The sequence below is a fragment of the Lycorma delicatula genome, chromosome 8 (genome assembly GCF_047948215.1).
Source record: "Lycorma delicatula isolate Av1 chromosome 8, ASM4794821v1, whole genome shotgun sequence".
Taxonomy (NCBI): domain Eukaryota; kingdom Metazoa; phylum Arthropoda; class Insecta; order Hemiptera; family Fulgoridae; genus Lycorma; species Lycorma delicatula.
In genome coordinates, this window is record NC_134462.1 from 60872309 (window position 1) to 60891541 (window position 19233).

At 28.4% G+C, this 19233-nt stretch overlaps 2 protein-coding genes across 2 annotated transcripts in view; both read left to right on the top strand.

Moving 5' to 3' along the window:
• RecQ4 (RecQ4 helicase) overlaps nt 1-4652 on the top strand; it is a 44904-nt gene extending 40252 nt beyond the window's left edge. The window contains exons 12-14 of the mRNA XM_075373583.1: nt 105-291; nt 2112-2238; nt 4025-4652. Of these exons, the coding sequence (XP_075229698.1) occupies nt 105-291; nt 2112-2238; nt 4025-4255 (545 nt within the window). The 3' untranslated portion in view covers nt 4256-4652. The remainder of the gene's footprint in view (nt 1-104; nt 292-2111; nt 2239-4024) is intronic.
• An 8733-nt stretch (nt 4653-13385) lies between these two features.
• Nucleotides 13386-19233, top strand: part of LOC142328923 (uncharacterized) — a 43698-nt gene continuing 37850 nt past the window's right edge. The window contains exon 1 of the mRNA XM_075373091.1: nt 13386-13552. Coding sequence (XP_075229206.1) covers nt 13504-13552 — 49 coding nt within the window. The 5' untranslated portion in view covers nt 13386-13503. The remainder of the gene's footprint in view (nt 13553-19233) is intronic.

The following is a 19233-nucleotide window of genomic DNA, read 5'->3' on the forward strand; positions in this document are numbered from 1 at the left end:
TTATTTTAAATTCTTATCTCTTGTTGAAGATATTTGAAAAACAATGCAACATAATTGACTTAAAAATAATATTACATTTTGAAATTAATTTTTTTGTTTTTCAGTGAATGGTGTCAGATGCAGATCTGGTCTTCTCATTGAGTTTTCAGAGTTAGGTTTTAGAGTTAAAGCAGCAGGTAATATGTCTAATGAAGAATTAGATTTTGCTCTTGATAGTCTCCATGAACGGGTGAAAAATCAACAAAATACTGCATTGTCCCAGTTACATATTATATTTCAAACATTGACTAAGTATGCACTGTAAATTATTTTATATTTTTATTTTGAGTAATGTAAATTTTACTAACTCAGCCAAATTAATTGTATCTATTTTATTATGCTTTTTATATACTTTTAAGTTGATTTCTATCATTAAAGTTCGTATTAATATGGTGGTTTAACCATCATTCCTTACAAAATTTCACCCCATATCATTAAAAAATAGAAAAACAAAATTTAAAAATTTTCTGTTTTAATTCATATTTCCAGTTTATTAACCCAAACAATTCTATAAATTAATTTAGATTCCTGTTAATATTTTTCAATTAATTAATGCTGGAGGACCAAAATTGTCAAATAACTATGCCGCCTTGGTTCATTACCTCGGTTAGGTTTAATTATGCACTGGTTCAATCAAATAAAAGTCTTTATTTCATTTATAATATAAATTATTTTTATTATATATATAATTTTTTATTTTATTTTTTGTCTTCAGTCATTATATATGAATTATACAAGTTCTAAGTATATAAGTATTAATTAATTATGCATTTGTAACAAACACAAGTTGGAGTCTTTTGAGGATGGAACTAAACTAACTAAAAATAGGGCATTAGAAAAATTTAATTAATAAGAGTAATAAAAAAAGTGAGAATTTAGAAAGAGTAAGAAAAAAGTGAACATTTTTATCTTAAAATTTAAATTCCTCCTTTCCAAGTAAATGAAATCTGAGTCTTAAACATATGCTTCATCAAAAGTAATCTTAAACTATCAATATTTTTAACTAATGGCAGGTGTGCAACTATAATAAATCAATATGGTAAGTTGTATTATTCAGTGGTTCTGGTCAGTGACAGTATTGTTTTATATCTAGGGTTTGCACTTTCATTTTCTGTGGTGAGGAAGTCACAACAATTCGTAGAACACACCACTAAGCAGTGAAATTTTAGAATTGAATAGAAAGAGAAAGAATAGCATACACATAAAAATAAAGGAATAAATTGTGTGATTGATAAAGTCTAAAGTTTAAACTGCATATTGCATTACAGCATACTTAATAATAGCATGGATACAAGGCATCTAGATTTCTCTGAATTCGCAAAGATATAAGAGTTTTCTCTTATTTCTTTAATAATAAATAGGATGGGCAATGTTCTAATTGGAAATTACTAACATTACTTTATTTACAACAGTATATTTAAATTATGTAATAATTATAATACAACTGATACATCTTAACGTGGTCTTTCTTGTACTCAATAAAAACTGACCCAGTGCTGTTTAATAGATGTTCTTTTTACCACTTAAAATCACTGCATACTACAGATATCATCAAATTAACTTCAGTTGTGTACACACTGTGAAAACAAACAAAAAGATGTCTTTAATACTGATCAAGTCAGTACATGATATAATTAACTGAAGTAGACATTTCTAAAGATAAAAAAGAATGAATGTAGAATTGTCTTTTGATGAATTTCTTATTCTTAATTGTTATATTTACTTTTAAGTAAGCTTGTTTAAGTGATTTTATTCTCAATTAATTGTATTTACTAATAAACATAAAATATCTGTGTTTACTAGTAAACTCCAGTATACAATACTGTATATTTGTACGTTTTATTTACATAATGAAATAATACATTTATTTAAAATACTCATATGATAAATAATATGTTTGCATGATATTGATATGTTTAAGTTAAAAAATTAATGTGCAAGATACAGATAAATTTATCCAATCAAATGTACACAGCAATGTGTGTATTTTGTGTAAACACGCACATAAGCTATTGTGTATTTGATTGGATAAATTTATTTTTGTTTTATTTAATTTAACAATTTTGTTTCAGTGTTGCTTGTGAAACAATTGACTATTTGGATAAAGCAGATTTATCTAACAGTGACAAACTAAAAAGTATTATAAGAGATTATTTTGAAAATCCAGTTGAACAGTCACCTTCTATTCTACATCATCAGGTACATAATTTTCTGTGTAGGCCTGTTTTCAACTTTATCAGGTTATATTTTTCTGGGTAGACTTTTTTCTACCCAGATATCCTTACTTATTATTAATTTTTCCCCTTATCCTTGATCCTTTCTTCTCCAGTTAGGTGTAAATTGTCTGTTTTGAGATTGTAGGAACTCAATGCATCTTTGCTATTATAGGTGGGAAGGAAATTTAAATTCATGTTTTTGAAAAACATCTGTTAAAAATTAATGGAATTGTTGGAACATTGATTGGAGTTCAATATACAGGTGATCATAAATTATTCAGTTTTTATACAATTAATAAAAATTACAGTGCAATGTTAATAAAAAGATTACAAAGCAATGTACATGTATGTTTTATTGTTGAACAGAGCATTTCAAACAAGTTCCAGAAACATCTTTTGTGGCCTGTAAAATGTCTAGATGATATTCAATTTCACACCACACATTACGAAGAATATTGCATTAATTACACTTAATCATTCTTTTTAGTTCATTGATATTGACAAAATTCGTTGCATACACTCTACCTTTGACAGACCTCCAAAGAAAGAAATTGAGTGGCCATGAAACTGGTTCATTACAGCCAATCCAACTTTGATGAAGTTCATGTAGGTAGTCCGTAACATATAAACCCCAGTATGGTGGTAAACCATCTTATTAGACATTGGGTGGACGACATTCAATTTGTGGTATTGGATATTCCTGTAATGCTAGTATCCTTTGGCTCGGTGAAAGAAGTATGAGCCAATCATTTTGTTAGCAGTCAACACACATTAATTTTTGAGCTGTCACATTGCATTTGTCAAATAACATAAGAATTTTCACTACCCAAATATGACAATTTTTACAATTAACGTGATCAGAAACATTGGAGATACCTTTGTCAGAGAAGATTAGTTTTTCTAGGAACGCATATCTTCATTCACTTTATCAAAAATGTCCACAGCAAAATTGTAACAGCGTAGTTTGTTATCTTCATTTGCATGCACCGACTGAATTTTGTATGCATGAAGTTTTAGGCACTAGTGTAGAACCTTCATAATTGTTGATTGCGGTATTCCTGGTTCTAATCTTTAACACGATTTACCTTGGCTTCTCTGAAAAGTTTCTCTTACTCTTTCGACAATTTCTTTAGAGAGTAGGATTTCTTTGGAGATGAGCCAGCACCTTTTTTTGTGTACTACACTTCCTATATTCTTAAACTGCTGATACCAATATTTAATAGTCTTTATTAGGAGGATCATGGTCGTACTCTTAAGGGACATGTTTACAAACAGTAATAACATATCTGCTTTCATAAAACCATAGTACACATATTACTTTCTCCTGTATCATAGCCATTTTTTTCAACTGACAACCATCCTTCATTACATCGTGTTGGTGTATTCATTCATGGTCATCAGTAACTCTAGTACCTACACAAATGTTTAAAAAATCAACGCATGTACATTCGCTTTGTTCATTTTTTATTAACCCTAAAATGTGCTGAATAATTTATGTTCACTCTGTACATCCCATACATACATTCTCATCTCATTTTTGAGTGGTTAAATTATCTGGTAATTGCAAAAATGAAAATTTAAGTATACTCATTTTTTCCTCTCTCTTTCAATCTTATTAAAAAAATGAAAATTCAATCTCATTTTATTGTGATGCAGTTTACAGTTATTATGACCTTTGTGTATTTTACTGTTTAATGAAGTTACAGTATCTTTATTTTCAATTTGTTTTTAATTTTAAGATTTTGATTGGATTTTTTTTTTCTTTACAGGAAAAATTAGAAAATGAAGCGCAGATTATTTCAGACATACGTAGCTTGGTTTTTAGTTTTAAAGATAGCAGTTTTACTGGCAGATCTATTGCTAGAGTGTTTCATGGCATAGCTAGCCCTAATTTTCCTGCTATTGTAATGAGTCGAAGTCCATTCTGGCGTGCACATCTTGATCAGGATTTTATTTTACTGTGTAATCTTGCTTCTCGTGAGTTACTTAGAATGCGGTAACCCCTGTATTTGTTTAATTATATATATATATATATTGTTATATGTAAATAATGAATAGGTATTAAAGTAATCTTATTCTAATGAGTTAATAATCCACTAGTGGCATCTCTATGTTGCTTATCAAAATTTTATAAGAACATGTCTTCAGTAATCATAAAAATTACAGTACTTTTATTGAAACTTTTACTTTGAATTTTTTATATTGCAGTAAATAATTTATGTTCTTGACTGACTACATTTTGCATTTAAAATGTTACTAATATTACATTATGGTACCATTTTTAGTAAATGTCTCAGAATATGTTTTTAACCTATTGACTTACAATTATGTAAAACATCTTTGTATAAATTACTGTTTATTACAGCAGATTTTTGTCTGTTACTTTTTTTTTCTTAAAATATCAAGTTTGTTATCTACTATTATTATTTAAATTTTGTTGTAAATAAATATGTATTGTTATTCAGTGTACATGTTTGCACTCTTGTATATTCTGACAATAAATTTCTTATGGAAAAGAGTTATCACTTGTAGAAACCTTAACCCATCAAGAAACCTGTTATTTATTTTACTGGAGGATTCTATTAGTGCTATTATATTAGTAAATAAAAAAGATTACATTTAGACAAGATATGCACCTACAAAATTCATCTTTGGATTATTCATTTTTTCCAGATATAAATTTCCAACTTCTGCCAATGATTTACGTGAACTACCTTTTTTCATAATCATCCTTTAGGGCAAAACTAGCTTTGTCTAGGATCGTACACTTCATCCATTTTCTGATATCACAAATGTATACTTCATAGCAAAAGAAGGATCAGGATTCTAAACCATTACCATTTTAAAAGTCATCACAACATATATAACCATAACACCAAATGTAAACATAGACAGCCAGCCTCTGAGGTGCAAGCGGTAGTGTCGCGGCCTTTCATCCAGAGGTCCCAGATTCGAATCCCGGTCAGGCATGGCATTTTCACACACACATTACAATCATTTATCTCATCCTCTGATGAAGCAATACCTAATGTTGGTCCCAGAGGTTAAAAAAAGATGACATAGACAACAACTTAATAAAATATGTAAGTAATGTCTTTTATTTTTAAATAAAACTACAGATAGTTGACAATGCAAAAATAATTACAGACTAAATTTTTATGGCAAATTTGATGGTCAGTCCATTTCTGAAATATTTCCTCAAATTTTTAATTGCACTTAATATTTTGTTGAATCGTAGTTAGTTTTGCTGTTAGTCCAAATGTACTTACTTAAATCATCATCAGTGCTGGTGAATTGTGTGAAAAACTCCAAACATTTACTATACAGTGTCTTATGAAAAAACAGAAAGAATTCACTATGTGTTCTACAATTGAAAATAAAGTATAGAGTTCATATAAACATGGGTCTGAAAACGCTTTGTTTACTAGTTATAGTTTGAAAAACATTTCACACTGATTTCTGCTCAAAGTGTAAATTGAATATGCTGAACTGAAATTATTTAAACTTTAATTAAGGGGTAAATTTGATGCTTTTTGAACTAAGCCAAATAAGACAGATCCAAAACTATACCTCTAGTGATTTTTTTTTAATTTTATGTCGCAAACACAATTTTTCAAGTTTGATAAACAGTAAATTTGGGTTTACTTTGTAATTGGCAGTAAATAAATAAACTTTTGTAAAAATTTGTAATAAAATTAATAAATTTCCCAAAATATATTTTGGGAAAATCAGTGTAAGTAGCATCAACTAAATGCCGAATTGCAGCAGTAAAATATTACTACATTAAAATTTTAAACCAAAACAAGAATCATTTCAATATTGTAATATATCTAGAAACAGAATCGGCTCTTAAAAATAAATTACAAACTTTCTGTTACAAAAGTTTTTCAAAATGTTACTCCTTTATTTGCGGGATTGTTTTATATAATTTTTGCTAGGTTGAAAATTCTTGTAGCTACTTACTTACTTTTTAGTTATTTTTGTTCACATACTAACCATTTCATAGGACCCCCACAGATTGACAATTAGGTGACCAAGGAGGCCCAAATGTTTATAAATCTCATTTACTCATTTACAAAAATAATACCACACCAAACATTATTGCTGTACTGGAAACTACTTTTTACTGTCATGTGGATTTTCATAGCTTCAATAATGGTCTTTCATCAATTTATTAACTCCTTCTCTTGATAAAATTGCCTCAAGTAACTGCGTCAGTAAATAAAATACAACTTACTTTGTTATAGTGTCTTGAAGGTAGTCGCAGAAATTTAGATGCAATGGAAAATCTCCAGGTAGTAAATTTTGAACTCCTGCAAGTAGATTTCATCGGTAGAGATTTTCTGTAACAAGATTCTCCATACAGCATTGCACAACAAACCAGTGCATTTGAAATTTGTCTAGTACTGAGACCCAGGCTACTTTGAGTTTGCAAAATTAGGCTGTGCACTTCATCAGCATGATGTTCTTGGCTCTCAACATAATATGATCATGACTAAAAAAAAAAAACCGTTATTTGTAAACACCAAAATTAAAGCAAAGATTTTTGGATTTGGAAACCTATTAGTAAATTAGGGAATCTTTATTATTAATATTCACAATGTGCAGCAGGTATATTTCCATTACAGCATTAGTAAACAAAAATGATGTCTCCATATTCTTCATTTAGAAACTGAAAAGTAATAGCATTATAATTTAATTCAGTTCTGAAAACAAATAAAAAACTATTCAAATGCAATACATTCATTTAATTTCAGTTGTTGATCAGCTGTTAATTCTACCAACTTATCAATTTCATCTCCAATTTGTTTTTCCAGAACTATTTTTATTATGAATTTTATATTTTTTTATTTTTATTAATGCTGCTATTATCAATTTTTTTGTTTTTATTTTAAATTTTAATAATTAATTTGTTACTAGATATTTAAGTGATGCTTAATTTGGTTTAAAATTATAATGCAGTAGTATTATTTTGCCACTTTTCAGTCTCTTGTTTTTAATATTAATCAAATTTCTTAAACTCTTTCTCATGTTCAGTACTTACATCGATTTTACTAGAATTAAATTTGAAACAAATTTTGTTGAAAATTTTATTTGTTTAATAATAATTTAACAAAGTTTTAAACTTAAAAGATTGTGTTTGTGAAAATATTTTCTTAAAATTACTGTAAGTATAGTTCTGGGACCTTTTTTTATTTGTTTAGGTCAAAACCACCAAATTTACCCCTTAATTTAAGTTGCAAGAATTTCAGTATAGCTGTATTTTGCCCTTGGAATAGAAATTAAAGTGAATATTTATTGATATGCTTTCTGTTTCTGCCTAAGACATTCTGTATAAATAAAACAGTAAGTACACTTAAAAAAATCACAAAAAGGTAACACATCAGGTTTGAGATGTCTTAAATGCATATGTGTTTCTTATAAATTTAAATACTAGTTTCACTGTGTAAAATAGTTACCTCCAAATTCAAAAGATTGTATTTGCATTAAAAACCACCATTTTGATCTTCAAATTTTGTACATAGTAAATTATCACACATATTAAACAAGTAATAATGAAATAACACATGAAAACCTACAAAAAATAAATTCATTTGTTTAATAGATGCAGGAAGATGATTAAATTTACCTTGTAATACTTTGACAACCAAAAAGATAGTTTTTAATGTCAAATATCGTTTTTGAATTTTGGAGATAAAATCACTTTACATAAAGAAATCTCAGTGAAAAACAAATGTATATTTTAAGCATCTAAACCTGATGAGTCTCAATCTTTCTGTGGTCATTAATTGAACAGAAATATAATCCACTACATCAGGGGTGGTCAACTTTTCTGTATATAAGATCGACTTTTTGTCCTAAAAGTGTGTCGTGATCGACTTGTTATCATAAGTGTAGTCTAAGGGGGAAGAAGGGGTGTGAAATGCATACTATGTTTATACACTGTGTTTCAGTATAAGGTGCATTCCAGCGAGATATGGGTAGATAAGTAAAATATTTATTTTTTAATTCACTTGTTAAGTTTTCGAGATATAGGCTCATGAAGAAAATAAATTTCCAGACCCAAATTTGATAGCAGCATTCCGTACATGCGGTACCTAAAAAATTTGATTTTCCAACACTTTTTCAAGATAGATTTTTACTAACTTAAAATGCAATTTAATTTTTTTATCAACTGCAGTGTATAAGTTGTACTATTTGTTTGTAAATATGAAAAATGTGTTATAAAAATGCACAGTATGGCTAATAATTTGATTTCAATATTTCACTTTTGCATTTTTTTGGGCCAGGAAAATTTATAATGAAAGAATAATATGACTTACTTTTTGCTAATCTATCAATAGCTCGCTGAGTACACCTCGTACTGAAATATAGATAAACGGCTTATCTATCTACGTAAAAAACAACAACAATAATTATTTAAAGGGCCAAAAAACTCATGTCCAGGGGAATTAAAAGAACATGGATAATTATTAACAATATTTATTAATTCAAAGTAGCTACAGATAAAAACAGATTTAGAATTTACTTTGTTGCCTTAACATTAATGGGAAGACTGAGTTTGCATGTCTCTAACCAAGGAATTATAATTAGGTGTATATCCTAACAAAGATAATAATAATGACTCTTCAGTATGGGAATCAATCACGACAGAACGTTGTTTAGTCTTCGTTAGCTTCATGTATTAAAATACCGATTCGCATAGGTATGTAGATCCGAAACAAGAATAGATATATTAGCTGCATTTGGTGATACTGGGATATTTTTCTTTGTCGACATATTTCCAAAATTCTTCTTCAAATTTTCTGGCGTGTAAGATTAAGTTGGTTTGTAAAATTATAATTTCATTTTCTAATGCCCTTTGATCCATATGAAATATGTTTGAAATTTTTTTGCTAATGCGTTTAACACTTAAATCTTTTTTAAAAGGAAAAAATATAAATTCCACAATTTCTTTAATTTTTTCAAAATCCTGGAATCTTAACTCAAAATCTTCAATTAATTTTTGAATTTCCGCGACATATTTGTCGATCTTATAATTAATATATTTATGTTTTTGTAGGTTATCTGCCATATTTGGAAAATGATTCAGATTATTTTGTTGCAGATCTATTAGCAAAATAAATCTTGTTTTATATGCGTCTATGCAGCTGATCATATCAATTACAGTTTTATTTTTACCTTGTAATTCTAAATTTAAATGATTTAATATTGAAGTAAAATCGGTAAAAATGCTAAGTCACTAAGCCAAGTTTCATCATTTAAATTTTCACTGTTTCCATCTTGTTCGTGAAGAAAATCTATAATTTCAGACAATAAATCACGAAATCGCTGCAGAAATTTACCTCTGCTTAGCCATCTGACATCGGTATGTAGTAATAATTCAGGTTGACCTTCAGATTGACCAAAATTGGCCTCGCGATCGACTTGTTGGCCACCCCTGCACTACATGATAAGAGCACTTTACAGGTCAGAGCAATTACATGACTAAATATGCAACATATTCAAAGGATGCCACTGTTAGGATCTCTAAAAATGTAAGAGGTGCTTAAAAATTTTATATTGGAAACTTTATTTATTTTTCTGTAATTATTAAAAAGTATGGTATCATAATTTTTCACTTAACTTCATTGTTATAATATGGCAACCAACTTTATTATTTTTAAACAGCAGGCTGTAATTTTTTTCCTATTTTTAATAGAAGAAAAGGTCACTAAAAAATATTTTGTAATTCTTGAGTATTTTTTGCTAAATGCGTATACAGAGTGCAGCAAAACCAATTAAGCAGTTTTCAGGAGTTGTAAAAAAGTAATGGAGGTGTACAAAGAAAAATTGTTTTTATTTGACCATGCAGGCCACTCCACATCACCCCTCAGAGAGACCAGATGTGTGGAAAAAATTTCTCTCAAAAAATTGAATGAATTTCGAACTGTGTGAGGTGTAACCCCATGCTGTTGGAATCACAAGTCACCTAATCCCTCTTCTTCAGCAGTCCCTTCCATTCTGGACTGCAGAAAATTTTGCAAAATTGAGAACATTCAAAATTCAAGGTGATGGTCACACCATCCTCAAAGAAGTACAGGTCTATCATGCCAAATTGTGTTACAGCATATCACACTGTTAGTTTACGGGAATGTAACAGTCTTTCATGAATAATTCAGGAGTTATTTTCAGCCCAGTACCGGAAATTTCGATTACTCACAGCCCCACTGAGATGAAAATGTGCCTCATCCACTACTGAAAAAAACTGCTTCAGGAGTGATCTGTGCAAGCATTTGCTCACACAGATTTTGGCAGTTGGTGTAGTCTACTGAGCTGAATTCTTGAGCAATCTTGGTGATTGCTTGATCGCTGCTCTCATGAGCTGCACATTTTCTGTTAGTGTGATGGACCTGCATCGGCCATGTGTACCTCTTCTTAGTGTGCTACCAGTTTTCTCCAACTGCCTAACCTAAGACCAGATTGTGTTTGCATTAGAAATGGTATTGCATGAAATGTTAAACCGTCACTGAAAAGCTCTTTGCGTCACAGTCACAGATCGATTGTTTTCAAAATATGCATGCATGGCAAAGCCATGATGTGGTCTGGTCCAAATCACGTTGGCTACTGTAATGGGGTCACTGACGGAACAGAGGAAAACCACGAATCACCTGTCTACTCCCACTACCGCCCAAGCATTGACCCCTCCTAACTGCTTAGTCAGTTCTGCCACACCCTGTATATTGAACAGATACACATATCTAGAGGTAAGGTGTACCTCCTGAACAGTTGCACATACAAAAAAATACCGAAGAATAAAAAGCCTTAAAAATTATATCTTCTATTGAAAACCAACAAAAAAGTAAGGAGTGGCGACTCCTACTCCTGGAGTCGCCATTTAAAAATTAAAATTGGCTGACATATTGGAAAAATGGTAGTAAATTAAAAAATATCATAAAATAAAAAGTTCTCTTTAAATATTTCATTTTGCATTTTCAGAGATCTTATTAGCGATATGTTTAAAATGAATATCCTGTATATGATAATTGTAATTTTATATAATACTGAGAATGCAGGAGCCTATTACGGAATGTTTCCTATTGATAAACAGAGTTGTAAGAGTGGTGGAGTGATACACTTGATAAATTATATTCACCAAACCGATGTTGAAATGTAAATATTTTATATAATATTGTACTACTTAATGATATTAGAACATCTCATTTGATCTTAATAAAAATTCATCTTTTACATTAAACAATGTATAACAAAAAATGTAATTTAGTTATTAACTTTTGTTAAATCAAAAATTCTTGGAAAATGTTTATCTACAGTTAATTTTAGTATTGCAATACAAACAGTAAAAAAAAAGTATTATTTTTATATAAAATGTTGATATGCAAACCGATAATAGTTCAGTGACTTATAATTGCTGAAATTATTATAGTTATACACATAATGTATTTATCTGTTTATTCTTTTAAATCATTGTTATTATTAGTGCACAAATGCTGTATTGTATAGTATATTATCTCTAAAACTAAAAATATTTAATTCCTGTTAAAGATTTTATTTAAATGTTATTTTGTGTTTTATAAATAAAATTTATTATATTTTTTAAACAAAATTTTATTTTAGTAAATTGCATTAGATAAATATCTGAGGATTGCCTTGCTATTCTAAATATAAATTCTCTTCCCTTATGTACATAACAGCAGATTATGTTGTCAACATAGATGATTCAACAAAACAAAAACACTATGTTTTTCTCTTAAGCTCTTTAGCCATTGAAAAGTATTTTCTTTCATTATAACTTTTAATTCTCTGTTCTCTGCGCTTGATTAATATCCACTTATTCCCATTTTCTTTGAACATGCAACGTAATCAAGTATTATTCGTGTTTGATACTCCACTTATTCAAAACAGTTTTTGGCATCTTGTCTAGTCCCAGACAAGATGCCAATTCTATATTGAAGCTTGCATTCCTTAATAATAACATTATCTTCACTCATCTCTCCATTTGTCCTGATCTGACAAGAGTCCAGCTTGAACACTTAATGTTCTCAAACAAATAAATACCAACATAGTACTCATACATGTCAGTTTTAAGAATAGTTTCATTTTTCTTATTTTGCACATCCTAAGTGATCTACTAAATTATCTAGTAGTCTAGCAGTGACTTACCTTAAAAAGTCACTGACAATGATACTTTGAAATTTGTATATTGTTTTTTAATAAAATTCTTCGAACTCTTATTTACCATCTACCTCAATATGTTGCCTCATGTTACCTAAATTTTCTAGGCAATAAAAATACTTTCCATCCAAAATGTTTAATTTCTATCAACAGTGATCATGATGGTGAACAGAGATAATTAAAATTATTCATTTAAACATGTTGAATACTAAAAATACAGTAATGAATAAATATAGTAGTAACATAGTATATTTTCAGCCTTCTTCAACAGCATTAGTGATGCTGTTTCTCTATGGTTTCAGATGAAATTTTTAAAGGTTTTCTTTGCCAGGTAAAACAGATATTTATGATTTGTTCAAAAAGTATGTTAGATATTTAAGGAACAGTTATATCCTGTAACTCCAACCCAAGTTTGCTTCTGTAGTTGCCAGCTTTTATCAATGTCTTGATTTCTAAATAGATTATAAATAACTCCAATAACATAATTCCAGGATTTGAAGCCCAAGATCTTGAGGGAAGAAACAGAATGCCAGGATGGTAATTTACAAATTAAAGCTAGCAGAGTTTAAAAAATGAATCTTATTTATTAATGAATGATTGAATTTAAACAGAATGAAACCACTCTCATTAATAGGTTAATTATTCTATTTAAATTAATTTAATATTCATTAAGAAATAAAGGAAGTATTATTAATATTATACATAAATATCATTTAATTATATGAAATGCACTACAGCATATGTAGAAGTACAAAGGGAAGTTGTATCTTTTTTTGTTACTGTATTTGTGTGATTGTGTATGTGAAACGAGGAGATATTTTTATCTGTCAAGCGACTAGCAACACATGGATTATAGAGTGGGACTTATCAATGAATGGGGGAGTGAGACAAAATGAGAAAGAAGGATGGATGGGTCAGTGACCTTGAATGTGAAGAGAGGAAGTGATAAGTCTGCATCTGTTGTGTGTACTTTAGTGTGGTGGTTAAATGTGGGATGTTATAGACAGTAATACAAATTCCAGTGTTGAAGAAGATATACAGTTACACAAAGCACCAGCACCATAACATTAATATGCGGTCTACCCTTGTAATATTTTCATTTGTGATTCTTTCTGTTTTAGGTATGTAATATAATAAATTTCATTTCAGATTAAAAGTTTGGTGGCTGTGTGTATGAATGTATTTAAATATGTTTGAATATATATATAATCAATTGAAATTGTCCAAAAAATATAAATTTTAAATTTTGTTTAAATTTCACATTATAAATCTTATGTAAACCCTACAGAGTAAAAAATTATGAAGATAAAGTATTAACCATTTCTGTTTGTTTAACCAAACTCTAAAATGTTATATACTCTTTATATAGTTCTACTTATAACAAACTACTAAATTCTAATACTGAATATTATTAAAAATAAAAAAATATATAGGCTGAATATTTTAGCTACTATTTTTATTAAATTATGACAAATATAAACAGCCAACCTGCATGTTAAAATAATAACATTTTAGAACATAATAATAGAGAACATCTCTACCCTCCATAAAAAAAATCCAGCCCAAGTTAAGGCTTTATGCATACATTTTTTATGGTAATTAAACTTAAAATTAATAATAAACTTTAAAATTAATTTGTTAATATAAAAAAAATTCTTAGACATTAGTAAAAAAAAAAAAAAAGAATAATTTTTGAAAATTTATTTTTATGCTTTATAATTAATATCATATAATTTTAAAATTATTATTCATAACATGAAATCGATGTAAAATAAAATGTTTAATTTATACATTTTATTTTATTGCCCTTTTAATTTTAGTAACTGGATAATTTTTTTTTTTTGTTTAAAAATACTCAGATTAAGTGTTGTCCACGGTAGTCAGTAAATGTTATGCAGTCAGTTAGTTTTTAGTGATAAACCAAATCTACAGTGAACTAAACAGCTACAATGATAAAAACTTATATGACAGATCATTAAAAGCAAATTTGGTTCGTTTATCATTAAAAATAAATAATGAAGGTGTATTCTACGAAGGAGGTTGGTGGATGCATTTATTCTGTAACAGAGACATTCAATTACTGTTTCTAAAAAAAAATATTAGCCCCTTGTTAAGAGTAGGAGTATCTCCTTGAGGGCAAGGGTGGTAAAAGAGAGAGAAAATCATAACACTTTTAGTTTGTAAATAGAAAAAGTAAGAAAAGTAAACGTTACTTTCAAACCAAGTAATTAAAAATAAGAATGTTAGCATTATTTCAGTTGCCCTTGTAGATTTGTTTTATGTTCAGAGGCTGATTATATACCTAAACTCATTGTACATTTTAAGTTTTCTTAATATAATAATATAAATAGTTGTTAGTATTTATACAAAAGAAATTGAAATAACACTTTATTAAATTTGATTTTGAAACCAGACCCACCTACCAAAAAAAGACTTCTGTTATGGGTTTTTTTTACACCAATTGACTGGTGACTTCTGTTGTAACTTCTTGCCAATGTTTCATTTGTCTTTCTTTCTTCTTCTTTTTCTTGTTCCTGTAATAATAATATAGTGTTACATGTTTCTTTTACCATCCATCATTAAATTTCATCTTGCATGACCCAGTTGTATTTGAAAATGTATTCAGTTTTCTGTTATGTCCTTATTTTTGTTTCTTGTCTAATCAAGACTAATTTTATCTCTTCTTTTCATGCATTTCCATTGTTTCTTGTTTTTCAATACAAGTAATAGTTTTTAGAGCTCAAGTTTGACAACCTTATGTTAAGGTCAGGTTACACAACAGTCTAATATTTTTCCTCTAGTTTAACACCGCCTTGTTCTTTAACATTTATTTAAGTAACCAATATTTCCTCCAGGATGTAGCAGTTCTGCTGTCTGTTTATTTTTCAATTGTTCTCAAATTTTATTACTTGTTCTAAATGTATAATACTATCTACATAATTAAACATTTTTTCAATCAGCTTTACTTACAGAAAAATCATTTATTTTTTTATTTTCGTTATTTAGTTGTTTGTTATTACTTTCTTTATTTTCATTAATTTTGAATCCCTGTGGAAGACTTTGTGAGTGATTTATTTTTCTAAAAATGTTTTTGCATTAGTGCAAATAAAACTAGATCATCAGCAAACTTTAAATGTGACAGTTCTTTAGAAATTGGCTTTCCGTAAATAATATGTTACACGTACCTCTTCAAGCACGCAGATAATGCAAGTGACAGTAAATCTCTTAAGTCCTCGGATATTCCTAAAATAAAGACACAACTTCTTTGGAATTGCTATTTGAGAAAATCTTCGTATTAAGATTAATACTATTACTAATACTGCAGATATTTCATATCTGTACCAGTTATTTATATTACTCAAACATCTGATAGTCTATAAATACCATACGTATAACTTTTTGGTATTTAAATGGTGCATTTTTCTAATATTAAATGCCTTCAAAATTACTTCAATGTTTTTATTTTTATTTTCCACTTTTAATATTAGTTCTTGATCATGTTTATATCACCACAACAATTTCATTTAATTTGTCCCAAACTTTCTTCCTGATGAAATGCTATAACTAAAGGCAACCTGATAAAAATAAAAGCTGCCAAATAGTTTAATTTTCCTGGGAAAGTTATGCATCTCTGATTACCAAGGACTTATCTCTGGGAGTCTACTGTTTAGGAGGGAAATTAAAGGTTTATTAATAAATCCTTTGCTTTAATAAGTTTGTGGATTCATTTCAACTAATTTTATTATATATATTCTTACTTATAGAAAAAATTCCATTGCCTATTGATTTTCTTATAAAGGATGGTAACAGAGATTAATTGATAAAGTTTTTTATCTGATCAAAAATGTTCTATGTAATCAAGATCCAAATTTGTGTACGTAATAATACTTGATTAAAGCCTAAATCTTGATTATTGAGCCAATTCATGACTGGTTTTGCTATATGTTAGTATTGATTATATTAAGAAGTGATGTCATTTTCCGCCAATGGCATTGTCCCATCCTTCGATGGGATGAAACGTCAACCAAAAGTTAAATAAGCTTCCTAAGGAAAATTTAATTATATAAAAAAATTATTCTACTCTGAGTCAAATTTTGGGAAGCAGGACCCACATTACTACCACCCCCCTCAACCAAGTGTAACCAAAATTAAATAACATCACCCATTTTCAGAAGTCTTCATACAAAATTTCATAAACAGCCAATCCAGTCTGAAGATGACAATAAAAAAAGCTTATTTTCCTTCAAACCTATATGAAATTGTCCAAATACATAACCAAAGTTACATACTAGTCGTAATGGAATCATCTTGTTAGTACAGGAAAATGACTCTGAGTCCAGAAAAAAGAAAAAAAAATTTATTATCTTCCTCTACCCCCTTGACCAGTTATGAACAAAATTGAATGGCATCAGTACCCCATACACAGAAACATTGTGCAAAATTATTCCTCTTATTTGAAGATAACAAGTAAAAAAGGTCAATCCATGTGTACAAACATCCTTCCAGAATTTTTCAGTGCTTTAAAACTTGACCTGCAAGATTTGACCCATTTGTATACTTTCCCATATATAGTATATGTATAGTTATACAGTATAATTATATAGCCAGGAGAGTAAAAAATAGCCTTTTTAATGAGCCAACATCCTATATCAGGATTAATTTGAATTAATGAGTAAGTTGGTTTCTCATAGCATCCATTATTGGTACAAATTTACTGTTATGATTCAGCATATTAAACCTATTGAAAATAATAAATATAACCAAACGATTGAGGTAGATAATCTAAAGCAACAAATAATAATGAACTCTTTCAATTTTATTATATATGTTGCTGAGTTATGTATTATTTATCACAAATTGTGTGACTCTTTTTAGTTTTTACATTATAGAACTATTTTATGAACAGGAAGAAAAAGAAAGGAGGATGTTCTCTAAGATAGTCCAGTTTTGTTTATTAAGAAGCCTGCTGAACAGTGAATCTCAAACCAGTAACATCTAGTATGCACTTGAATTAGAATAGATAAGTTTTAAAAGAATAGTAATAAAATTATGTATTCAGTTACAGTACAGTTTTAAATGAACTACAACTCAAGTCGTAATTGTATATAAATTAATAAGTAACTTACATTATTATTTATTATCAAGAAAAATTTATATGATTTTTTGAAGAAACATTTTGTGTTCAAGGTATAGATTAAGGGGTTTAAAAACAGGAAAGGGGATGCCATCTTTTTTGCTTCATTGTTTTAAATACTTTTATTAAAAAAATAATAAACTGATTCTTGAGAAGAAGGTTTAAGGGAATTTGTGCTTCAGAAATTTAAATTATTTATTTGAGTTTAAGTGTAATGTTACGTATATTTAATCCTGTTCAACCATTTCATTTTTTATCACTATAAAAAATTCACTGTTATTGAGTGAATTGATAGAGTAAGTAAATAAATAATATTTGATGACTAAACTGTTTATATATGTTATGGGTAAAGTCTGATTTCTAGCTGTCATATTATCCAGTAAAGTCAACATCTAGATAAGAACCAAAATAAAAATTCAACATTATTATATGGGAATTTATTTTGATGATTTCAAGAGTAACTAGTTAGGATATCTTAAAAAATAATCATTAAAATATATTACGAATAATATTTCTATTTAAAAAATTCATTGAAATGAAATTTCAATTTCATTAAAAATGAAAAGCTTATTTATCAAATATTTTAATATTAAATTAACATAAATAAACTTACACTAAAAATAATACCCAATGTTCTTTACAAATAAGGGTGATAAAAGCTTCTCAATCTTGGAGAAAATTAAGCAGTGATTAATTTTATAAAGAAACTGGAACTTCTCTTGGGCACCAACAGACAGTTATGTATGATGTGTATAATCCATTCATGAAATAAAAAATTATACTAATTTTGATAATTGTAAAAATGAATACTCTAAAAAAAAAGTATTAAATAATAAAAGTCTCGACTCGTATTTATAAATATCACTAAGTACGCTTTCATAAAAACTTTTTAAGAGAACCCAGGACATCTGACTTAATGAGTGACACTGAGTTTATACTTTAGACTTCCAGCATAAGTTTCTTCTCTACCACTCATTAAATTTACCTATCCCTTAATGTGGCTTGCTATTCTTCTAAGAATTTTCCATAGCTTCTTAATTCAGTTCTTTTCTGTTATCCCCCCAACCTTCTTACCTTGTTTCCGTTATCTCCCCCCCCCCCCAATGTAGTTTATAATTTTGATTTATTAAACTTAATAAACTTTACTTAATTTCATTGAAGTTAAGTTTAAACTGAAAGATTGCTGCTTTGTGTCCAGTGTAATAACGTACAGTTTTATTTAGTATAGTTTATTAGTTTTCAACAGGCTACTATATAAGGTAATGAATATAGTTTTTGTTTTCTTACCATACTTCAGTTTTATTTAATCTAACCAAACCTGTCTGCAGTATATCAAATTACAATGTTAGTATAACTCTAATAAATCAAAATCATACGCTTTATTATTGGGAGGTAACAGAAACAAGGTTAAAAGGTTAGGGAGAGGATAATGAAAAGTAATTCAAATAAAATTTATTCTCCAGCTGTCTTTAGATTTTTTTTCAAAAGTTTCTATTCTTTGCTTTTCTGATTTCCCTACCATCTATGTTTTAGTACCATTAAAGAACTGCACTCTATTTCAAATAGATTTTGTAAATGTTATTTCAAAATCATAAATCTTTTCTTGATATTAGTAAATTTAATTTCTGCCATTTATTAATTAATTTGATAATAGCAATTTTAATTTTA